Here is a 25526-nt window from a genome sequence, read left to right on the forward strand (position 1 = left end):
AGGCAGGGCCAGGTCACACAGGGCCTTGCATGTCATGGTGAGGAGTCAGATTTTCTGCAATGGGGAATCACTGGCGGGTTTCAAATAAGGGAAGAGTTTGACTGATGTATACTTTTAAAGACCTCTTTGGCTGCTGTGTGGAGAAGAGGTTGTCAAGAAGCAGAAAGGAAGCTGGAGGATTGGTTAGGAGACTGATTTAGTTGCCCCAGCAACATACAGTGGTTGTGATCAGAGTAGACCAGTAGTGATGGGCACAGAGACAGGGGATGAAATAGGAATGTATTTTACAGATTGAGCTGACAGGATTTGATGATGAATATGGAAAATTAGAAAGAGGAATCAGGGCAGCTCTTCATGATGGTGCCATTTATTGAGATGAGGAAGACTGGAACAAAGCAGAAATCAACAGTTCTATTTTGGCCCTTGGACCTATGGTCTTGAAGCATAGTGTGGAAGATTGGGGTTATTCTTCTGGAAGTCATCAGCAGATAGGTGGGCTTTAAAGCCATGGGGTGTGAAGGGGATCAGAGGATGTGACCCCAAAATATGCAACTTTGGCATAAGGATTATTTTGAGCTGGAGGCAATAGAGAAACAGCAGACTCAGGAAAAGCTCTCTACCCTTCCCCTATCTGCCCAAAGGTAGGGTATAAATTTTCCTTTGTGAAGGTGTCCCCCCTCTCCTCAACTATACCAGGAAAGAAGAACAACTCTTAATAACCAGAGACACTTCTCACCCCAAGACTGTACAAATTGGAGTCTGCACAACAAACCTTACTAAAATAACCCTTACCTTCCTTTCCCCCATATATTTACCTTCTCACAATTTACCACTCCTAGAAGGCCAAACCCTTTTGCCTTTGCCTTATCACTTCTCCACAATTTACTGCTCTTTGTTAAAATGGTATATAAGCCTCAGGCTTAACTGCTTCTTTGGATGTCAGTTCTTTTCTATGAAGCCCTCCATATGCATACATAATAAGACTTTTCTCATGTTAATCTGTCTTTTGTCAGTTTAATTTGCAGTACTCCAGGTATAAAACCTAAGGGCATAGAGGAAAAAAGTTTTCTTCCCCTACAGGTTAAGTGACATTGTCTGGAGAGAGAATCCAGGGAGAAAGGTCTAAGGACTGAATGTGGGGCCCTCTAACAATGAGAGATCACACAAAGGAGGGGATTCAGTGAAGGAGACAGGATAGCAGCCAGTGAGGGTCAAGGAGAGCATGATGTCTCAGAAGCCAAGAGAAAAGAGGATTTCAAGGAGGAATGGCCAGTGGTGTCAAATATTGCTGAGTTGCTGAGTAAGATGAAGACAGGGAAGTCATCATTGGATTAGCAGAAGGGAGGCCATGGGGGATCTTATAAGAGCAGACTCAGTGGAAATATGGGGTAGATTCTGGATCCATGTGGATCCAGGGGAGGAAGGGAGATGTTGACTACTCTTTGGAGAAGTTTTCCCGTAAAGAGGAGCAGAGAAATGGGGAGGTAGCTGGAAGGTGATGCAGGGGTCAAGGGAGGGGTCTATTAAGAAGGAAGAAAAGACAGCATGTTTGCATGCCAATGGAGGACAGACTGACAATGTATGGGAAGGGTCATGGCAGAAACAGTCTTTGAGAAAGTTGGAGGGGATGAGACCCAGTGAAGCAGGCATTTGAAAGTGGACAATCTGTCTGCTATCATAAGGAAGAAGCAGCTCCACATGATGAATGGATTTGCGGTTGTAAAGATGAGAGTCCCTGTCTGATGACTTTTATTTTCTCAGTGAAGTGTGAGCAGAGAGTGAGGGCTATGGGAGGCTGGAGGTGGGAAGAAGAGGGATAAGTGGTGAACTGACACAATAGGAAGATAGTAGGAGGGTCTGCCAGCATGGAGTGTCCGGCTGGTCCCCAGGGTCACTAATTTAAAGTTGGACCAGTCAGCATGTTTGCATGGTTTTCTCCAGCCATGTGTAGCGGCTTGGGTACAGGTAAGGAATAGGTGGAAAGCTGGCATTTTGATGGTACCAAGCTGGGGACAGGGACACAATGCAGGGAGAGAGAGAGAGGCAAGGAAGTTAAGGGTCCTTGCAGAGGGAGTGAATCTAAGCTCGATTAGAAAAGAAATGAGGGCCCAAAAAAGATGACGGAAACATAGTAGGAGACTGCCCGTTTGGGGTCCAAGGAATACTCTATTGGGTCAACAGAGGATGAGAGCTGGAAGGATGGGAGGGGGTGATCAGAAGGTGAGCTCTGAAGGTAGTGCAGTTCACTGGTCATAGCAAGGACATGGGTAGAACAGAGTACCTGCCAGAGTGGGACAGAGAAAAACATTGCTGTAGGTGAGATGGTCAAAGAACGTGAGGCCCGGGTCTTGGATGGATCACGCCTGGGAGACTGGAGAGTGGTGAAGAGGAAGGCAGTGAGCCAGACTTCTTCAGTGAATGAGCAGGAGATGTTCCCTGGCAACCCCACCAGTGAATGACAGAGCTGAAATTCTAACCCAGGCCAGGGCCCTCAGCACCTGCTCCTAACCACTACACTGCACTGCAAACTGTCTCTTGGTGTTGCAGATTTCTTCATTCTTAAAATGGAGACACATACAATACCCACCCGCCTGCCTGAACAATGCACATCGAAGAGCTTTATAAGGCACTTTCCGTACATTGGGCATATGCTCCGTCGGCTGGACTGCTCCAGTGGACCTGGGCAGCTCGTCACTACAAGACACACCACCCACATTAGCTCTTGAAATACACACTTCTGAATTGCCCACTGGGTCATGTGTATTGCTCACTAATTCGACCAGAAGCCCTTGACTTTAGGCACTGGGCTGCCTCAGGGATTTGGGGTTTGTGTGAAGGTGGCAATGGCAGTAAAGGGGACTTGATGTGGCTGCCGGGTTCCTGACATACTGGCTGCACGTTGCATCTCACTTTAAATGCACTGGTGTGCCTGGCTACATACAGAAGCCCCGGAGTGAATACCTTTGCAAATTGAAGCTTTCTTTTACAAAGTGAATCATCATCTGATTTGTAAGTGGAGATTTTCGTATTTTACTTTTTCTTAAACTGGTGCCTAGGTAGAGTTGAAAATCTTGGAAACGGCCAATTATTCAAATTTATGTTCTTTCCACAAATATTCGTGGAGCCCCTCCCATGTGCCAAGCCTGGTGCCAGGCACTGGGGGATGGGGCAGAGAACAGGAGAGACAGGCTCCTGGGCGCTGGGAGGATCAGACCCCGCAGTTTCACTCAACATGGGCAGAGTTTTGTGTTTTCCTTTCCCTCTCCGGCCTGGGCTGTCCCTGAAGCTTTTCTGGCAGGTCCTGGTGTGAGCAGCTCACCACGAGGTGCTCAGAATTCAGAACACTTGGCAGCAAGGGAATGAGGTCGTGGCCATTTGGAAAGGATTAGGGAAAAGTCACGCGGAGTGCGATTTGGGGCTTGTGTTTATCTCAACTGCAACTTTCCAGAAAGCTGGGACACCCCATTCCAATAAAAGCTTCCCCAAGTATTTTTAGAGGCATTGTGATGGTGCTGGGCTGTGTGGATAGGGGTGGTTTTCTGGATTTGTTTTCTGGAATTGCATTTAGTTACTGATAAAACTTCTGTCCAATTTGTGAGCCAACATCTAGTTTCTAAGGGGTGTGCTATGGGCTGGTGATGGAAAAGGTAGAACTATTGAGCCGAGAGGCAGAATTCAGCAGGGCTTCCTTGTGGCTGGAAGCTGCGGCCAAGGCCAGGGCCAGATGGGGCATCTGGGTCGGTGGGAGAGCTGGGCCCAGAAGCCTGGCCTCATTGTTCAGAACTGAACTTTTCCCACCACTCCTGGGGCTCTGGGGGCTGAGGCTCAGAATCGTCTGGTTTGCTATCAATCCAATGATTCTGCCGGGCCCCAGGCAGGGTAGGACAAGGACCCAGCTGACTCAGAGAGCCACGGAGACAGCACTGTCCGCCAGGGGAGCCCCAGCCAGAATGAGCTAGCTGTCTACTGCACACCTGCCAGCCACTGAGAGATGGTTAAAGCGACGGCCCAGCAGAAGGGCCAGTGCACAGCCAGCCCCTCCAGCTCCACAGGGCGGGGAGGGAGAGGGAGGTGCTGGGAGGTTCCTGGAGCCCAGCCTGGGCCCAGTTTTTTCCACTCTCTTTTTATTATTTCCAGCAGTCCAAGGTTTTCAGTTACTCACACTCATTTATTCATTCCATCCATTCAACATTGATTAATCGCCTACTTTGTGCCAAGCATTCTGCTCCATGATTTGCAGAAACTACCTCTTTGCTTTTCAATTATCCCCATCTCCAGACACGGTGCCCACTTTACAGTAGTCATTCAATGCATGGCTGCTGCCATATGGCTATTATTGTCATTAACTGTAGCAGTGACAAGCACTACTAAGACAGAGCTCCTGACCTGGAGGAAGGAGAAAGGATACCTACTCTGTTCTGGGTCCGGTGCCAGCCTTTACCATACCTTACCCCACCGAAGAGAGGCTGGTATTATTGCCAGGGAAACTGGCATAGAAACAGGTAGTGACCACGTGTCTGGGGGCAGTAAGAGGGGCTCCAAGAAGGTCTCGCTCTAGTGGCCTCGTTTGAGTTGCGCCTTGAAGTCCAAGTTCACTTGGTGGAAAATGGAGAGAAAGGGAAGAACATTCCAGGTGGAGAAAACAGCCTGAGCAATGGCCTGGAGGCTGAATGTGCCTGGGGTTCAGGGGTGGGGTGCAGGAGGGATGGCCAGAAGTTAAGAGTGGCTAGAGCTGGGGGTGCACCAGCAGGTGCTTGGTTTCATGCCTTCCCTCAATGTCTGGGTGGGTTTGCCTCCAGGACATGACCTTGGACAGTCCTGAGCTGGCCATGTGCCCAGACTTTCCTGGCTGATGTGCTCAAGTGCGGACCTTCTGGTTATTTGCTTTTCTGGTCCCGCCGCTCTGTGGCCACTGCTGCTATCCCAAGTGCAAGGCTGAGGGCCCTCAGCTCATGAGGTCCTTTCTCTGGGCAAGAGCTTGGTGCAATTGGCCCCCAAAGTTCCCATCAAAGGCTCCCAGAGTTGTAGTGAGCTCTGCGTGAAGCACCATGCTTTGCCTGCCTGCAGCCTCCCTCAAAAAGGGAGCAGGGTTGTGTAGGATGGAAAGCTCAGTGTAGCCATTGGGGCTACAAGGAGCACAGCACAGCCAAATCCAAATCCCTAAACTGTGCTTGAGCCCTTGCTGACACCACCTCATATTCACCTCTTCTGCCCCCACCCCCCAGCAGACCCCAGACTGGGCTGTGACTCTTCTCCCTCTGTGGTCGTGCATGGCTCAGGGGCAACAGAAAGGATGCTATACAGTCAGGAGCCCTGAATCCTCTATCCTGCCATTGACTCCTTGCTGTGTGAACCCAGGCAAATCGCTTAACCTCTCTGAGCCTGTCTCTTCGTCTGTGAAATGGGATAATAGCATCCTCTTTGCTGTCCTAGGGTTTGGGGGAGTTTCCTGAGTAAACATGGGTAAAAACACAGTAGACGGGCAAGCACGACGTGTGTGTGTGTGTATGTGTGTGGCGGGGTGACAATCAGTGAGACCAGCGATGTTTCGGTTACCCTCTTGCTCCCCGGAACAAAGGCCCTGGCTGCTGCCACGGTGGAGTGTGGAGAGGGAACATGCTGGCAGGCCCTGCAGCCTCCCCTGTCCTGCCCTAGGACAGGGGATGCTTTTTCTACCCATCAGGGGAGTTGAGTAGCCCCAGGGTGAAGGGTACAGAATAAGGTTTGGGCCTGGGGACCTGGAGCAGCGCCCTGGCTCCCACCCAAAATGGGGCTGTTCACCTCAGTGCCATCCTGCAGCCTCCTCCACCCGCAGTCCCAACACCAGAGTCGCCTCAGAGAAGCGTAGCGAGGCCTGGCCTCAGCCCCATCTGGCCTCTCTGCTGGTCTCAGCTCCACGACCTCCCCCTAAGCCCAAGCACTGCCAAGAGGCCGCAGCCCACTAAACCAGGATGGTGGGCAGGGGTGTGGCTCCCCAGGGCTCTGCTCTGGGGGTGAGAAGCAGAGACGTACCGGGGGACAATGGTCTAAACCACCGCTCAGTCACTTGTTCAGTTATTCACCAAACAGCTTCTTTAAAGAGATCAAAGAGCACACACATGAGGAATTATTAAGACATTCTAGGGCTTCCCTGGTGGTGCAGCGGTTAAGAATCCGCCTGCCAATGCAGGGGACACGGGTTCGATCCCTGGTCCAGGAAGATCCCACATGCTGCAGAGCAACTAAGCCCGTGCGCCACAACTACTGAGCCTGTGCTCTAGAGCCCGCGAGCCACAACTACTGAGCCCATGTGCCACAACTACTTAAGCCTGCGTGCCTAGAGCCCGTGCTCCACAACAAGAGAAGCCACCTCAGTGAGAAGCCCGCGCACCACAACAAAGAGTAGCCCCCACTCACCACAGCTAGAGAAAGCCCGCGTGCAGCAACGAAGACCCAATGCAGCCAAAAATAAATAAATTTAATTAAAAAAATATTAAAAAAAAAAAGACATTCTAGTTGAGGAACCAAAGAAAATACATTTTACAAAGCACCCTCCCAGGCCAGTTATGTAACAGCGTAGGACAGCAACATGCCCCAGAGACAGCGGCCGATGAGAGGGTGGCAGATGCCACAGTGCAGGGGCGGCTGAGACCCAGAGGGCTGTACGCAGAGTGGTGGGTCGGCGATGAACTGGGCCTCGGTTTCCCCCCGTGCAGGCTGGCAGCCCAGGGCTCACCCACGAGGCTTGCCCAGTTCTGAGGAGCTGATGCCGCACACGTGGATTAGCTCATTCAACCCTCGTAGGTGCCCGTGGGGGAGGGAGGATGGTTATCCTCACTTTACAGAGGAGGAGACTGAGGTAAGAAGAGGCACATCCTCTCACTGGGAGCACATGGCTTGTCAGTGGCGGAATTGGGACTGGGACCCAGTCTGCAGAGTTGGTGCCTTTAGCCTGCACTAAACTGCACCAGAGGATGTGAGCGAATAGCCTTCCCAGATATGAGAACATCAGAGCTGGAAGGGACCCAAGTGACCCCGGCACTCCCTGCTTTTAGGAATGAAGACACTGAGGCCCTGCGTGGTGACGTGTCCTGTCCACAGCCGTGCGGCCAGTGAGGGGCAGAGCGGGTCCAAGCTGCCAGTTCCTGACTCACTGCTGCTTCTCTCTTCCCGTGCTATGCCCAGTGCAGTCTGGGAACCAAGAACATGGGCGTCACTGGGAGCTAATGAGGAATGCAGTCTCAGGTCCCACCCAGACCTACTGAACAGAAAGTGCTCTTGCACTTTGACAAGAGCCTGGTGATTTGCATGCACTTTACTGATGGAGAAGCACTGCTCTGTGCTACCCTGCCTTCCTGGTCGGCAATATCTGTTACTGTGAGAATAATGACATTGTATCCAGACACTGTAAAACTTCAAATTACAAGATACTGGAAGCTCCATCCTGGAGTCACCTGGGATCTGGGGGAAGTGACAGAGTGGGTCCCCCGGAGCTTAATCCTTCACAGGGCCCTGCACACCCATCCTGCTAGTGAGCTTAGTCCTGAGCTGGGCTTGCCCAAGCCCAGGGAGGAGGTGACACTCACAGATGGTCCAGAACATCCTTACCAGAGCCACTGGCTGCTATGGTCCCCCAAGAATTAGAGCTGGCGGTTGGCTAGGGAATGGCCTGGTTTAGGACAGAACTTCCTGGGGCCAGAGCCTGACAGCCGTGGTGGCAGCCAAGAGCTGGCTTGGGGTGAGCCAAGGGGCTTCGGTTCTCTCTCACTCTCTACCAGCACCTCTCCTGTACTGTCTCAGTCCCATGGAAAGTCCTTTGTCCTCAGAGCCTCAAGACCCTATGCCTCCCCAAACTTCACCTCGTAGAAACCCTGCCACTGACCCCAGGTGAGATCAGAGCCTGAGACTGCCCAGCGCGCCCACCTCAGCCCCACATTCTGGTTGGCTGGCTGGCAGCCCCTGGCCAAGCCCTGGATCCTGGGAAGGTCAGCGGAGCTGGGCAGAAGCAAGGGGAGGGCTAGGAGACTAGGGAAGACCCCGGGCTGGGGCTGCGCACAGGAACACAATGGCTTTTTGCTCCATCTCACCTCCTCTGAATCTGAGGTCACCACGCAAGGGCACGGAGAGTCCCTCTGTAGCTGACGGGGGTGGCGGCACTGAGCTCCACCTTCTAACACAGCCCTGAGGCTCCACCACAGCCTTCAGATGGAGCAGGAGCTTCTCCCTGGGGGACCCTCCAAGGCACTCGACTTCCCTTGCTGCGCCTCAGATGCCCTACCCCCTCCCTCCAAGCTCTTCCCCTTTGTCTTTGATGTACTGTTTAACTTTCACCCCTTCTGGGAAGACTGGTATCTGCTCAGAAGAGCCATGGCGAGACCTGGTTCTGTACTTGTCCCATCATTTGGGGTGTGTGGGTGTGTGGGTGTGTGGGTGTGTGTGTGTGTGAGAGAGAGAGAGACACAGACAGACAGACAGATCTTCAGCAGTATTCAGGAAACTTTTCCAAGGCGGCATGAGAGCTCAAGGACCTCAGAGTCCACATAGGCAGGTCCTGGGTCAGCACCAGCTCTCAGCAAATGCCCCTCTGACTTGCTGTGCAACCTTGAACAACCTCTCTCCTTCTCTGAACCTATGTAAAATGAGGAACAAGGCTAACTTAACCCTCTTCAGGTTGGTCCTGGAGGAGCACTAGGGCTCCTCAGAGAAGCTTTCAGGGAGTACATGGCATCTAAGGGGAGGTCTGATGGGTGGGGCTCCAGCTCCCCTGTTTTCTGTAATAGGCTGCTTGTTGGCTTTTGTTGACAAAATGGTATAAATCCCTGGGGAAAGTTCTGGAAGATTTTTATGGTGCTTTCCAGCTGGAATACTCTAGAGGTAGGTGTCTGCTCTATGTGGCACAATTCTGGGCCAGTCCAGGCTGGGGTCCTTGGGCACAGTCAGGACCAAAGGGAAGAACCCTCTCCCTCAATTGGCTTGGCCCAGGAGTGGTGGCAGACATCCCTGGGAATGCAGGGGACAGGAAGGAAGAAGGTCCATGTACCCCCTCTCTGTCTTTGATGGCCGGGCAGCTGCTCCTGTTTTCCTTCCTGCCCTTCTCCACTCATCCAAAATTTCCCAGAGGAAGTGGCTCTCATTAAAGTAAGGGAGGCTGAAGATGCTTTAGTCACTGACTTGTTCAGTGGTCAGCTCAGCCCCTGGGAGTGAGTGCAATCCTGGAGGAAACCAAGTGAATCTGTGGCCTGTTTCCATGGGGCAATTTGCTGGGTAACTGTCCAGTCTCTTCTAGGCTTTGTAGAGGTTGTAGGCTCAGCTCAGGAGAGATGAGACAGTCCTTCACTCCAAAGGGACTGGCCCCAAGAGCCATGAAGATGGTAGTGTGCCCTGACTATCAATTTCACTGCTGGGAATTCAACTGAAGGAGATATTGTGTAAAGAAAAGGCCATCATAAAGATGATCACTGTGGCATTACTCATAACAGCCCCCAAATTGGGAACCACACCCAGCTACACAGCAATAGGGGTAGTAAATTACAGAACATCAGTTAGATAGAATATTATGCACCCATTAAAATTAGTATGTGGAAACATGGAAACAACACTGATAAAAAAATGTTACCAAAAGCAGCTCAGCACTTGTCAAGTAGTTCCCTTTCTTTTTCCTACAAAAGGTGACAAAGAACTGCAGGGGAACTTGCAAAAATGAAAACAGTTATGTTAGGGCAGAGTATTATGAGTTATTATAATTATTGACTATTTACAATGTGCTGGGTTCAGTGCTGGGTGCTGAGGACGGAGCAGTGAATTAGAATGTATTTCCTTGCTCTCCATCTACAGCTTCGAATCTAATGATGGATTTTTTCCCCTAAATGTCCTTCAAAGTTGTCATAGCATCATCTTCCAATAAAAAATAGCTGATGAGAGAAATAAGCGAGGAAAGGTACTCCTCTCCTTCTGGGTAATGTATTTCATTCCCGGCATCAGAGCCGCCTCCAGCTGGATTACATACATGTCGGAAGAAAACCGAATGTAAATGTGGTAGTGACATTTCGGACTCATAATGTCTTAGTTTCCTTTGAAGCAAAAACATTTTAAAAACTCCATGTTAAAAAAGAAGTAAAAAGTTAGGACTTGTTACTAATCTTGCAGTTGAATAATTAAGTATGCCTAATTCTGAAAGTAGCAAGCTAAATTATGCAGTGCCAAAAGTGACATCTCTTATACCTACACCATCCCGGCTACAGCGGCATGGTTTTAGCTTTATAGCTAAAATATGCTGCCAGAAAACCTAATAAAAGGAAGCAAAAATATTTCTGTTTATATCAAGCTGCCATTTGAGAGAGACTTTTAAATATGTTCTTCCCTATGTGTAAATCTGACAGCAGTTGCATAATTAAAACCCCAGTGGAGAGTTTCCTTTTAATCTTTTCAAAGTAAACCAATAAAACATCCTTTAGGATGTGAAATGATGGATTAATACTCTTTGGATTGTTTGAATATCTTTGAGCTAGGGCCTGACTCCAAGAATACTATTTAGTACTAAAAGAACACCAGCCAGTGTCTTTCTCTTTAGGAGTTCATGTAATCATGGGAGATGCAGATAACAACATGCCAAAGGCGACACATGCATGGTTATGAGTTCTACTTGTCTTGGATTTTGTTAAATGGAGGAATGAATAAATAGATGTATTTACGTTAAAACAAACTTGATTTCAACCCCCTGGGAATATGTCATACAGCATAAATGGCAGAAATAATAATTGCCCAGGATTTCAGTTCAGTGTAAGCAATCAATATGAATAATTTAGACCACAAAGTGGATTTTCATTTTGCTTAAGCTATTCAGACTGACTTTCTATTCAGCCTCAACTACCACTGAACAATCACTGGCAAATCTTCCCACTGGGTCTATGTTGTGTGGACAGCTGCAAATTACCTAGCTCCGGATATGGGCCTTGTTCAAGCCAAATGTCAGGACAAATATTCTACCTCATCATGGTGTTTCATCTCACATGAGTACACACAACCACACCTGAATTTTTCTTCTGTGTCTCCCTCTAGCTGAAGGCCCATTCCTGCCCCTTCCTCCCCTCCCCTACACACACACACACACACACGTGCAAAAGAAGGCAGAGAGAAAGTGGCTGCTGTCCTTGGACCAGAATTTACCCGAATGTCTCCTACTTGCTAGCATTTCTGTCTCTAACTTTCTTGGTACTGGCTCTTGCCTTCCCAGCTGTCTAAGACTTACCAGAGGCTTCTAGTCTATCTGACCTCTAAGATGTGTCTGATCCTTCAAGTTTTCTCTGGACTTAATCAGCTGTTGGCCTGACCAACAGACCAGTCCTTTTGCTCAGCCCTGCTGTGGTGTCTGTCAGACACACACACAGATACACACACACACACACCCGTTATTAAATACTTCAGCCTCAAACAGGAATGTGCCCACCAATTATATAAATGAAACTGGTAGAATAAACACTGCATAACTTGGATTCTGGACCCAGCTGAATACATAATTAACTGTGACCTGAGACACGTCCCGTAACACTCTGAGCCACATGGGATTGGACCAAAGGACCCCTCCTTGTTCCAATCATCATTAGTGAGGCTAGCCAAGATGTGGCGCCCATGAACACTGCAATCCAACTGCCCATGTTGGAATATGCTTCAACCTTTGTCTTGTAGAATAAGCTTTAACCTTTCAACATATTAGCACTTGGGGCCTGATATACACAATATATCACAACATATCATATTTATGGGATGAATGAAGAAAGGGTTTTCTATACTGAAGTCTAGAAGAATCATTTAGTTGGGTCTATACAATACAAGAAAAGGTCCACACTGCTGCATGGACCATACACACTGTGATATTCAAATAAAACTGAGTGCATGCTAATTTTCCTCTTCGCTGGATGAGGTGGCAGATAGAGAATACTGACTGCCCATTTTGGATTCAGCTTTGGCTCCCTGAGCTGCTGAATCCATAAAAGCACCAGTAATAATTGTCTCTGAAGACTCAGGGCATTTAAGGGAAAGGAACTACATAAACAGAAGTGAAACTGACGTATGTAGGTCTTTACTTAAATCTCATCCAAGTACATTTTGCAAGAGAAGCCTGAAATAAAAATCATGCTACTTTGGGATTCAGCAGAACTTATCTGACAGAAGTGACCAGTTTGAACCACTGCCCCAGACCACGTCAGCAGATGGATAACTGCCAGAGACCCTGCTACTTGTGTGGCTCTCTTGGCACCGCTGCAAAGGGGCTAGTTCAATGCTGAGCTGTCCACTGGCTGGTTCTGGCCCTGAGTGCAGCTCTTCTCAGAGATAAATATCTCCCTGCAGCAGATTTTGGAAACAATGTGCTGGGTCATTTGTAACATAGCCACCAGCTTCAGCATAACCTCCTACAATGCTTGCCTACATCCCAAAACACAAATCAAGAAAGAGAACATAGTTTCTTTCTGCTTGACTAAAGAACAGCCAATCCTGCTCGTAGATTAAAGGCTCGGGCTTGGAACAATTTACCAACACACTGACTTGATTTTGTGCAAAGAACTGAGAGAAGCTGTAGAAGCCATGGCTGGGCAGTGAATGAAGGCATTGATGGGAGCTCATCAGAAAGGCACAGAGACCACAGGTCACTGGAATGAGGCCCCATTTGGATAGACTCATGGCCTGTAGGGGAAGGGGACACTGCTACCACCTTTCCCTTAACCTGTGGGTTCCATTAGGAAGCCAAGGTCAGAGCACACCGCTGGGAAAGAAAGGCTGTGGCTGCCCAATATGTGCACAGGTTGCCTCTAGGTGAAAGCAAAAGGGTGTATTTACAAGAGGAAGAGCATAAATCAATAATGAGCTATGAACACATGATGTCATCTTCCAGGACTAAGCATCTTTAGTACTTTTAAAGCACTTTAAAAAAAAAAAAAGAAAAAAAAAAACCCCTCTAGTTGCTATAGCAACTTGATGCAGCTCTTAAAAGGGGATTTTTTTTAAGGGGGTCATTTTATATCTTCAATCACCATAACAACATGATATAGCTTTTAAATGGTATTTTTATCCAATTTGTGTGTACTTTGGACTTGGGCCACATTTGCCTTTTCTATTTAAAGTCATCAGATCAAACATGACACATGAAAATTCATTGAAAGGAAGCCCTTTCGTAGACTATACATATACACTCAGAGAGCCATCTCTAGCTGCTCATATTCTGCACATGGATGCAGTCTTTCTCTCTGCCTCCCAGCAGCCACCTACAATGGCTTACACTGGTCAGTTAGTCCATTCCCCCCGTCTCTAAGCTGGCATACCAATCCAGCCCAGAACCCACCCACAGAAGGCGTGCCGGTGCAATCCCTCACCTCTCAGCCCAGTGGATCCAGTCCCCTCCTCCAAAACTACCACCAGGGGATAGTGCTTTGGGGTGACTAGAGGCATGACCAGCCAAGTGCCTTCTTCCACCCTGGGACTGGAAGCAGGAGTAGATGAGACACAAAGTCTTGCCAAAGTGAAAATCTTGTATTTATTCTGCACTCTATACAGTAACGGGAAGAGGTCTGTTTCACGTGACACCCAGGGCCCAGGGAAACGGGGGGGGGGGGGGGATGGGGAAAGTGAGTGAGAGGAGAATAAAGAGAGAGGCAGGGTGGAGTGGGGAGCAGTGATGGCTCCACAATCTCTACAAGAGAGGCTCAGAGGAGGAGCGAAAGAAATAGGGGGGCTTCGAGGAACAGTTACACAGCATTTTTTGTACAGTTGCAAAATCATGAACTATTTTACCAAAAATAAGAGGAAGGGATGATGGAAAGTACAGAGAAACTACCCCCTGCACCCAAGTTACCCCCTTGGTGCCACTATTGGTTGGAAAAGATAGCAAGGTAACAAAGAAGAGAGGTCAAGAAATTGGAGGGGAAGTTGGAAGTGGGGAGGGGGGGAGTAAGAGGAGAAAACCAGAACCAGAGCGGCTGAAGTCCTATTCTCCAAGTCTAATGGGGTGGTGTAGACTGTAAAGAAAAAAAAAAAAAAGATGCGAAGGAGATCTAGGGATTCTTCTGGGGAAATGGTCGCCTTCCCCAGGGTAAAAGGGCTGGAGGACTCTGAGGGAAAACGCGTGTAAAAGAAGAAAGAAGAAGAGAAAGGAGATAACAACGCTGTGAGTGGAGAGAGGAAGGGCCTTCCAAATCACCTGGATGAGGAAACCGAGGACTAGGGGGCGTGAGAAATAAGAAGGAAGCAGCAGGCCCCTGATACATGTTCTCCCAAGTCCTTTTTTAGAAGCCAAAACTGAGGCACAAGCGGTTAGGTCACGCAGTTGGCAAGTGCTGGAGCGCGGGCGGCCCCCGGTCTGCCCAGCGCCCGGTGAGGGTTCTCCCCGTTTGGCCTCTTTGCCAGGCAGTCACCGTTGGGTGCGCGCCAGAGATGGGCCTCTCAGGCCACCTCCCGCGCCGAAAGCCAGTAAAGAGGGAGACGGAGCAGGAGGAGGGGGACGGGTGGGGAGGAGAGGGCGAAATGAAAGTAGGCAACGGGGCCTCAGAAGGGAAGAGGGAGCCGAGGGACGCGGCTCGAGCCCCGAGCAGTGGAAAGGGCGGCAGGTGAAAGACGCGGAGAGGAAAGTCGCCCGCTGGGCGCGCCGCTCACCTATGGTCGACACCACGGTGCCCACGAAGTAGAAGGCGCCGGGAAAGTCCCAGCGCGGGCGCAGCGCGTCGGCTCGGACGCCGGCTGACAGCGCGGCCTCGTAGTGCCGGAGGAAGGCGCGCAGCTCCGGCTCGGCCACTCCGTGCGCCGCGCTGAAGTTGCGCAGCGTGGCGCCCCAGCGCGCCCGCGCCTCCGCCTCGCCCGGGCTCTCGAGCGCCGAGAAGACTGTGGCGCCCGCCACCAGGTAGAGGCCGATGAGCGCCGCCAGCAGCACGAAGCGGCCCGTGTCCTCGTTGAGGTGTGAGCGGCGGCAGCAGCAGCAGCAGCAGGAGGGGCGCGGCAGGCGGCGGCGGCAGCGGCGGGGCGGGGGCCGGGGGCTGCGGGAGGACATGGTCCGGAGCTCAGCCCCGGGGCCGGGGCGGCGCTCGGGGCCCGGGCCGCGACATCCCCCCCGCGGGAGCAGAAACGTGAGGATGGTGACCAGGGGTCGGGGGCCGCCGCGGAGCCCCTCGCCGCCTCCTCCAGAGCCCGGACGGCGGGGCGCCTCCGCCTCCTCCTCGGCGCTCAGGCCGCACACGGGTCCCGCGGCCCTTCGGGCGCCGGAGCTGGGGCGCTCCTCTCTGCGCCCCGACGCCTGGCCGGCTGCCGCGGCTCCTCACCCACCGCCCTCGGGCGCGGGGGTCTCAAGGTAGGCCCCTGCCGCCTTGTGGCCGGCGTCCACGGGGCCCCGGGCCTCATACTCCTCTCCAGACAGGCCGCGGGCTGCGGGCGGGGCGGGCTGTAGAGCCCGGGCGCCTAGGACAGGGACGGGAGAGCAGGGCACGAAGAGAGACCCCGGGCGCGTCCCATGAGACGTTCCCGGCTCAGCGGCTCCCCGGCGCAGGCTCCGTGGGCAGTCCAGCTCCCGCCCCCGGGCTTGAGCTGGCGGCGTCGGCTTCGGAGCCTCGGAACCGAGCTGAGTCCGGGTAAGCGCTCCCTTTCCAGCTCCAGCCGGAGAGCCGCCCGGCACGGAGAGGCGGAGTCACCGGCGCCCGGGGCGGGGTGTTGGGGGGTGGGGAGTAAGGAAGGGAGAGAAGGGGTGGGGAGTTGGGCTGCTGCGACGCCTCCCTGCCGTTCTGGCTGCACTAATGCGGGGCACCGAAGCAGGTGTCCGGACTGCGGTGCTGGCTACCACGCCGCCAGGGAACACCGTCCAGTCCCTGTCCCTCCCTGCGCTTCGGCCCCGGAATCCCTCCCTTCTGTCCAAGCTGCCGCCAAACTTTGCTCAACTTGATGTTGTCCTGCGGTCTCAGGTGCTGGAGGCCGAAAGACGCCAATGCCCTCACACCGGGCTCTCCAGCTCCAGTCCGAAGTTTAAGTTCCCTGTCGCTCGTGTCTTCTTCCTGCATCCATCCACAGCGCCAGGTCTCGGAGGGTTCCTTTGGGGAAAAGATCCCGCTTAGGAGCGGGGAAAAGGTCACTCGACTCGGGGCGACCGGAGAATGAGGGCGTCTCCTCCCCCTCCCGACCGAGCGGGCGGCCGGCGTCAGCACCGCGGACAGCGCATCGGTGCCGCAGCCGCCGGGCGGGCGAAGCTGGGGCTGCGGGGACCCGCGGCGCGGGACGAGCCGGTCACCCTGCTGCGCTGTGCTTCCCCAAACCCTCGGTTTCCCTTTCTACCTCCCTTGTGTCCCCTCAACCCCTAAGGCAGGTGCGGTCGCGGAAGCGGAGTGCTGACAGGGAGGGGACGCTGCGGAATAGAGACGGGGGAGGAGTCAAGAGCGAGTAGAGGACCAAGCGGCCACGGGAGGAGGAAGCGTTCAGGCCCACCGGCTGCTGGATCTCCCTTCGTCACCCCAACCCTCTGACCCTCCGGTCCAGGGCGGGGGACGCCGGATAAGAACCTGGCTGCGGCAGGGTGGGTAGAGGAGGTGCAGGGAGAGCCCACTAGCCGGCTCCCCCGAGGCCGGCGGCGGGAAGGCTGGGTTCTTGAGCGCTGAGGAGGGTGTGTGTGTGGGGGGGGGTACATCGTCCCCCCCTCCGTCGCGTGGCAACAGGGAAACACGGCGTGGGGCTCGGCCCCAGCGCGGGAGCTTCTCCGCCCTCCGCGGGCCGCCTTTGCCGGGATCTCTAAGTTCTGTGTCGAGGAACGTCCTTGGTACAGACAGAAAACCGTCCTCTTCTGGCAGCCAGCCCCTTCTCTGTCCGTCCCGCTTCCACAGGAGAGGGGGGCCCTGATGATGATGAGACGATACAGATAACAGAAAATGAAGATAATTATGGAAGCTGTGCTTAGCTACCCTAGGTGGGTGAACCGTGACTAAATACAGCACTAGCCCCCCACCCCCAAATCTCGGGCGGTCTGGTCTCCACAGCAGAAAACACTCAAGCTAAGGCCGACCCAGAGTAGTGGCATTGTCAGTCCCCTAAGCGTCAGAGGACTCAAAGTCGTTCCTGAGCAAGCCTCCACCGTTCACTGAGCATCTGAAAGCCTGGAAACCAGGTCCTTCTGACCGCATGCCCCGACATGGAGACTGGAGGGCAGGGGGTAGGGGTGGGGTTTGGGCAAGAGAGCTGTCCAGAAGCTAAAAGGCATCTGACTTCAGATGTTGCTTTTCCCAAACCAGGGCACATCGGAGGCATGGATCTTCCTAGAAGTTCTCCTCCAGTTTATGGACGGAGCCAACTATACTCCCCTTTGTGTTAGGGGAGGGACCAATGGGAGAGGATCCACCCCTAGCATAGTCAGAATCAGCCTTACTGGTACTGGATGGCATGTGGTTAACTTCACAGTGGTCTTCTCAGAAAGGGGCAGGGGGAACCTTTGTGTGAGAGGGAGAACATCTCATCCACTGAGAATATACAGCCCTCCCCTCCTTTTTCTGGAGCACAGTGGGAGCCTTACGTAGACACAAATTTTTGCCATTGCAGACTATTGTTACTATTGGCAAAATGCACTTCAACTATTCTCTTCAAGCCTTTGCCTCCCCTGGGCTCACCACTGGTGTCACCCCAGCCTGTTCCCCCATCCCTACCATACCCCCATCTCTACAAGCTTCTGCAGGCAGGGAGGACAGCCTAGCCGTGGACCTCCAGGGCTGGATTCCACTTGACTGGTCAGCTCTGACAGAAGTCCTAGAAGTGTCATTCCAGGAGTTGGCCCTGGAGTCTCCAGATGCAGCTGAAGGGCAATGCCACATCTCTCAGTGGTTTTCTTTGCCCAGACTCCCAGGTCAGGGACAGAGTGCTTTGCTGCAGTGTTCTGTGCCTCTGGACCTGCTCCTTGCCCAGCTGGCAAAGGGCCTGCCTTGTCCTCCAGCTTGTTATTCTAGCTTGATTAGTAGCAAACCCCTGGCATCAATCTCAACTGTGAATGACCTAATCAATTTATATAATAGGGAAATGATGAGTTCCCTGAACATAGGCTCGGGTCCTTTGGGGAACCAGTGCCATGATGAATGCTGTTTTTTTGCCCACTGAATCCATATAAGTTACTGGCTTCCAGCTGGCTACCCTCAGAGCTTTTACCTCAGCCCTGAATTGCTGCAACAGCCTCCAAAGAATGGGGGCTTGCTATCACAGATGTGTCCGTGCTTCGGTCTATCCTGCCTGCACCTGCCCATCATTGCCCTGATCATGCCCATTTGATCTGATCATGTGACTGATGTCCCTAGATGACAGTCTCCAATGGTTCCTTCAAAACTATAAAAATTTAGTCTCAAACACTTGTGGCTGCTATTCAAAGCCCTTGATCATGTGACTCCCAACAAATCATTCTAACCTCACCTTCTACTACTTGCTACTTATCCCCCAAGTACTCCATACTCAGCCCAGTCACCAGCACTTTGCTTATGCTATGGCCCTGCTGGAGCGTCTTCTTCCTTCTCTTCTTCTCCAGCTGTTCATACATGCAGCTCAACTCAGGTTAGACCTTTTTTCTTCCAGAAAACTTTTTCTCTGTAGGATATTTTGACCCAATCACTTTGACTGCCATCATTTCAGCTGTAGATCATTTGATTCTGAATGTCCTCAAGAACTTCAGACAAGACACCAGAGCAGGTAGAGCCTCTCTCTGTCTCTGCCTGTCTTTGTCTCTCTGTCTTTCTGTATTTTGTAAAAGAAAACACAATGGCAGGAGTGTTAATCAGGAAAATTAGGTAAGGTCAAGTGCAATCAATTGACGATTCCACTCCTAGGTATATGCCCAAGATAAATGAAAACATACATTCATGCAAAAACTTGTGTGTGTACGTTCATAGCAGCATTAATCATAAAAGCCAAAAAGTGGAAACAACCCCTATGTCCATCAACTGATGAACAGTTCAGTACAATGTGGTATAACCATACAATGAAATATTCAGCAATAAAAAGGAATGAAGTACTGATTCATGCTACAACATGAATGAATCTTGAAAGCATTATCTGAAGTGAAAGAGGCCAGTCACAAAAAGATGACATAGTGTATGACTTCATTTGTATGAAATGTCCAGCATAGGAAAATCCATAAAGACATGGTAACTTAGTGGTTGCTTAGGGCTGGGGGATTAAAGAGGAATGGGAGTGACTGCTAATGAGTATGAGATTTCTTTTGAGAGTGATAAAAAATATTCTAAAATTGATTGTGATGATTGCACAGCTCTGTGAATATAGTAAAAAGCTTCAAATTGTACATTTTAAATGTGTGAATTGTAAAAAAACAAATACAAATGCAACTAATCAAGCAAATCTTTACTGAAAAAAATGGAAACAGAACTTATCCCAAGAAAAATAATTTCTTTAAAATAAAAAAAAAGGAAAAATGGGAAACAGTTTAGCAATATGTAATGACTTTTTTTTTTTTGTCTCTGTACCAACTTTTTATTTAAAGTCTATTTTGTCTGATATTAGTATAGCCACTCCATCTCTCGTTTGGTTACTGCTTGCATGGAATATCTTTTCCCATCCATTCACTTTCAATGTATTTGTGTCTTTGGATGTTAAGTGAGTCTTTTGTAGACAAAATATAGTTGGATCATGAGACTCTCTGTCTTGCAACTGAACTTGTTAAGAATGCCTATGATTGTACATCTGCCTCCTGATATATTTCCAAATAATCAATGAATAGATATATTTATTGAGGATCTACCAGCTACAAAACAGTGTGCTATGAACTGTGTGTGTGTGTGTGTGTGTGTGTGTGTGTGTGTGTGTGTGTGTGTGATGAGCTCTGCTGTTCCTGCAAGAGCTTAAAGCCTGGCTGGGGAGACAAGATATGCATATGGGAAGCAGTAAGGACTATGCTACAGCAGATAGAGGTAGGAGCTGACTGTGTGGTACTGATCATGGGAGGTCAGAGAAAGGGGTCTGTGATGAGGGCTGCAAGAGTCCAAAGTTTTGGGTAGCAGGCAGTATGTGGGCTGGTTCTGAGGATGGGTAAGGTTCACATGTATTGGAAGAAAGGGAACATCCCAGCCAGGAGAACTGAGCTGGGTGCAAGAAAGTGAAGCAGGAAAGAGCATATTTTGTTCAAGGAACTGTGTCAAGCAGAGAGTAGATGTGAGTGAGAAGAGAGGGAAGAGTCTCTGTCTTTTATATTCCATGACCTCATTCTCTGGCCTCTCAGTCTCTCAATATGACGTTAATGCATGTAATAACTGACACTGTGAAACTCAAAGATGAATGCTTTCCTTCCAGAGTGAGAATCAGGTATCTAATATAAATGGACTTGGGCTTAATGAAGACAATTTTATGGCAAACTTTTAGTTTCCCCACATATACCACCACATGGGGTTAGCTGTGGCTGCAGAGGAAAAGAGGGACAGATGTGGAACATATTGGGTATACGGTCAAGGGCTCTAGTGTTAAAACTTCCCTGGGCTCCAGTTTCCACAACTGTCTTTGCAAAGAATGCACTGTGTCATCTTTATATCAACATGATTCTTGAGGATCAATAAAGTCGCTGACGCCTGTCTGTTTATAAGGAGCTTGGAAATGAAGCCCAGAATCCTAGGGTGAGGAGTTGCTATGAGGCCACTGGAGACCACTCCTTGCCTCCTAATTTTCTTGTCCAGAAAGCTGTGGGTTTCTTGTCTAAATGTCTCCATGAGTCCTCTCTCACAATGCCAAATCACTTTTTATTAAGAAGTGATTTTTAAATGTCTATTTCAATTCTTTCTTATTTTAAAATCTGATTTTTTGTTCTGTAGGTAAGGCCATACGTGTACTGATTTTGTCCCAAACAGATTTTGATATAGCTTTTTAAAGACTATGTAAGTAACATATAAATAACTTCGAATAATTGGAAGATTCAAAAAAACAAAAAAGGAAAAAACAAAAATTACTCCAAATTCCATTCCATTATCCAGAGAGAATTACTATTATCAGTCATTTTAATGACTCTCCTGCCTGCTTGGCTGGCTCTATCTGTCTATCTACACATACATATTTAATTTTATTAAAATTATGGGATATGTTACATACCACTTTAAACTTACTCTTTAATTTAACATTATAGGTCATTCAAAAAATATTTCAAATATTTCAATTCAAACATATCTGTGGAGCACCTACTATTACAGGTACCTGGATTGATTAATGATCATGGAGCTTACATTACTTTCATGTTTTTAAAAAATGTATATATATATACATATACATATATATATATATAGAGAGAGAGAGAGAGAGAGAGAGAGTCATTTGTTGGCATAGTGCCCTTCCAAATGCAGATGTAGCTAAATTTCACATTGGCAGGTATTCCTGGATTTTTAAGGTTCCCCCCTCATCCCTTTCCCCTATCTTTTTGCATCATTCTTTAGTTTCCTATTAAAATATCAATAGATGTTTGGGTTTGGCTTCTCAGTGAGACTGCTAGTTCCCACTCAAATCCATTCTCCACCTCTTTTTCTGCAACAGAACACCCATTTTATTTGTGGTGTCAATGTGCCCACTTAAAAGACTATATTTTCAAGCCTCCTCTGTAGTTAGGGGAGACTGTTTTTAAGTTCTAGCAAAATATTATATGCGACTTTCAGGAAGGCTGAATAAACAAAGATAATACCATAGGAAAGGGTGCCCTTTTATCCTCCCACTATTTCTCCTTCCTCGGTCATGCATCCTACAATGTGGATGTGATAGCTGGGACTTCAGCTGCCATCTTGTATCATGTGGTGACCTTGAGGAAGGAAGCCACATTGTAGTAGAGCAAGATGATGAAATGAGCTTGCATAACAGAGAAATGCCTATCTCTAGTCTTACATGGGAGAGAATTAGCCTTTATGTATTTAACCCACTTCACTAATCAAATATTCTGAATATTCAAAAGTTCCTGACTGAAATCAGTCTGAGATGAGACTTTAGACCTTCAAATACTGTGAGACAATCAACAGGCCTGACTCCTTCTTCTGCTTCAAATTTTCCCTCTCATCCCCCAATTTCCCCTCTCTCGGGTATCTTATACCTTATGGTCTCATGATGGTTGACTTACCTCTGTGTGTGTGTGCGTGTGTGTGTGTTTCCACTTTATTCCTACATATTCTTGCAATTGAGGGAGCTGAAATATCAGCAACTTTTCTAATTCAAAAACACTAGGTTACCAGACCCAAAAGCAAAGACAAAGCAGAGGAAGAGGGCACAAGGAGAAAGATGCTTTGGAGTTACAATAGCTAATATCTCATTGTTTGAATGAGTCATAAGTCTAAGAATATTGAACTGATCTTTAGAGATTCGAGCATTTGTTTTAGCTGGGCAACTCTTAAAAAAGGGCGTCGAGCCCAAGAAGAGAGAGGAATGGAAGGCAGCATTGGAGAGCGGGCAGTTTTTGGAAGCAGTTGTTCTTATAACGAAACCATTGTTCAGATTGTTAACTGGGCTGTGGTTGTGAAACACGTGCAAAGACGAGATTTGTTCATTAGACATCAGTTAAAACTCTTGTGCTGAAGATGGATCAAAGCACAGAGCATCATGCTCACCTTAAACAATTGAGAGGGAAATATGCTGTTTCCCTTGCTAATAGCCCAGTGATAAGCCTTGGTGGGTAGAGATATTGGAGGACGGTGTGGGAGTGGGGGTGATGTCTGGAGGATTGATGGAGGTAGCTGTGGGGATGGGGTGGGAAGAAGAATCTTGGGGACCCCTTTCCAGTATTACAAAAGTCAATAGGGCTTCTAGGGGCAGCAGTGCTCCTTGTGGATAGAAGGTGTTCTCTACAGATAAATATGTGAATGTGATCAGCCTGCCTTCATTCCTCCCTACCCCCTCTTTCCCTCCCTTCTTTCTTTCCTTCCTTCCACCTATACAACAAATATTTCCGAAACTCTACTCTGTGCCAGGCACTGTGCTACTAAGGATTCTGACTCATTACAGATCATTTTAGGATGGAGTAGGAAGGAGGGTGGAGTGCCATTGGGGGTAGTTGGAATCATAGATAAGAAAGCTAAGGCCCAGAGGGACAGTCAGAGGTGCTCACATCCCGCAGTGCATTTGCAATCTCTGTCCACCCAAAGCCCACTGGACTGGCTGGGTGTGAAGTGGAGTGTATTCTCTCTCTGTGCGGTCCTGGAGCCTCCAGCATCCAAGTTCCCTGGAGCTCTTACTGAATATGCAGTGCCCAGGGTCCAACCCAGACCTGCAGAATCCCAATATCTAGGGATTGGGTCTGGGAACTTGCGTGGGCCACAGACTTCCCAGGTGAGCCTCCTGGACCCTCGAGTTTGTGGAAGTTGGGCTTGGGCCATTGGATCAACTGAAATGGGCCTTACAGGGTCAGAGTCTGGAAATATACTTGGCCATAATTCCTGTGTCATGAGGAAAGGTAAAAGAAATGCAAAGCCTGCTCTAGGGCCAGCTTTGCCACTCACTGGCTAGGTGACCTTGGCTAGTCGCCCTCAGCCTACGGGTAATTATTTGAGCCAGACCCAGCAACAAACATCCCATTCCTTGATGCAGAATCATGACTGTGTCCAGGTATCCTGGATGCTCAGCTCAGGCACAAAGAGGTGATGTCATTAAAAACCTTTCTTATGAGTAATTCTTAAGAGATACCTCTTCAGAGTTGGAAGACATTCCATTTCTATCCCAGACTCTCCTGCCTTGTTGTCAGGGAGGTTCCTGGAAGCCTAGGAACCCAGAGTCAGTCTTTCCCAGGAGCAGAGTCATGAAAATGTGTCTGTATCATCTCCAGGGCCCCCGAGGATGTCGGCCTGAAACCCCAGGTTTGCAGACCCTTCTGTTCAGCCTATTCAGCAGCTCATGCCCTTGTAGTAGAACAGATGAGAATTGTCAATGAAAAGGGAGACAAAAGGGACCAGCTCTGGAAAAGTTTGCCAGAAAATTTCCAGTCTCCCCAGTTTGCTGAGCCGGGAGGAGAGCGCTGAGTAAAAGCACTGTTGTAGATGGATTACAATCTGGGAGGTGCTTTCTCATATGAGCCCTCATTATGTGACATGTAAAAAGCATAGTATACTGTAACCTGGGGTAAAAAGCCAGCGAAGCACTGGCTGGATTCACTCTGGGAGGCATGGCTTTCCTTAGCATTCCTCATTAGCAGATTTTATGAGGAGAAAAGCCCAGCTGGGGGTGTGGGAAGGCCTACGTGAAAATGCTGGGATTCCAGTGACTCTCTCCTCTCTTCCCACTTCCCCAAAGCGAGACTACATCTCAAAGGGCCTCAGGTTCATGGGAAAGATCCCAGGCTCATTTGCTCGTTTCTTTTCCATTTTCCAATAAGTATTATGGGGCATCAACTACATGTCAGGTGTGCTGCTAAGTGCCAGCTACAAGAGCCAAAACTGACGTTGTTCCGGCCTTCACACCACTTCAGGCCGCTGGGGAATCACAAATCACAGAAGTAAATGAGAAATTAACAACATAACAGTACTGTGAGTGAAAGCTTCATGGCTCTGCGAAAATGCGTACAGGGAGATTCGACCAAACAGGGCAGAGATGTGCGGGCCTTGACCAAGAGGAGGGCGTGCGAGTGCCAGGGAGCAGCCACACCGGGGGAACAGCATGTGCAGAGGCCTCTGGACAGCTGGGAGGAACTGAGGAAGGGTGCTCTGGGGGTGGGTGGGGCCGGCAGGGGCCCTGCCCCTGCAGGGCTCTGGAAGCCCTAGGAGAATGCCTCAGAGGAAGGGGAAGCCGATGTCACGTGCTAAGCAGAGGGTGCTGGATGCTCAGGTGGCCTCTAATTCTCCCAGGGTCTCATTGTGGGTGACGGGAGCCTGGTCTGGAGCCCTGACTTCCTCCCTCTCACCTGCCACATCTAGGCAGACACCCAACTCCTGTCCATTCCACCTTAGAAATTGCTCCCAAGTGGACCATCCTTCCTGAGTCCACTGCCACTGCTGTGGTGGGAGTTCTAGCATTCCTTCGCATGAACTGTTGCTGTTCTCCCAAGTCCTCCACTTGAGAGTCGTCCCTCTGCAATCCACCCTCCCCAGCGGCTTCCTTCCTAAAACACACCCTCGGCCTCTCCCTGGTGCTTCCCAGAGCCTAGAGGAGCAATCCCAGTCTCTTCAGAGCAGCCCTCAAGTCTCTGCTTTTTCTGACCTTACCAACCTGCTACCTTGTCTCCTTACTCTCCAGTGTCCTCCTCCCCTCCCTGTACCCCTGATGCTAGAGCTGCAGTTCAAGGAACTTCTCAGCCTTCCTCAAGCACACACGTACCATCTCTACACCGTTGCCTCTTCCTGGAATGCCCTTCCTTCTTCTTTACTGGAAACTCCATTTCCTTTGTCAACACAGCAGTAACATGTCACCTCCTCTGCCAGGACACCATCAACCACCGCCCCCAACCCCAGCAGGAAAATTCTACTGCTACAGGTCTTCCTCCCTGGCTAGGGAGGGCAAACACTCATACAATACTGGCCCACAATGGATGCTCAAGAAATGATGAAAAGAAAGACCATATATCATATGATTCCATTTATATGAAATGTCCAGAACAG

At 49.8% G+C, this 25526-nt stretch overlaps 1 protein-coding gene across 1 annotated transcript in view; it reads right to left on the minus strand.

Moving 5' to 3' along the window:
* KCNK12 (potassium two pore domain channel subfamily K member 12) overlaps positions 1-15013 on the minus strand; it is a 53426-nt gene extending 38413 nt beyond the window's left edge. Inside the window, exon 1 of the mRNA XM_061168544.1 lies at positions 14623-15013. Coding sequence (XP_061024527.1) covers positions 14623-15013 — 391 coding nt within the window. The remainder of the gene's footprint in view (positions 1-14622) is intronic.
* Positions 15014-25526: the final 10513 nt, after the last annotated feature.

The sequence above is a fragment of the Eubalaena glacialis genome, chromosome 14 (genome assembly GCF_028564815.1).
Source record: "Eubalaena glacialis isolate mEubGla1 chromosome 14, mEubGla1.1.hap2.+ XY, whole genome shotgun sequence".
Taxonomy (NCBI): domain Eukaryota; kingdom Metazoa; phylum Chordata; class Mammalia; order Artiodactyla; family Balaenidae; genus Eubalaena; species Eubalaena glacialis.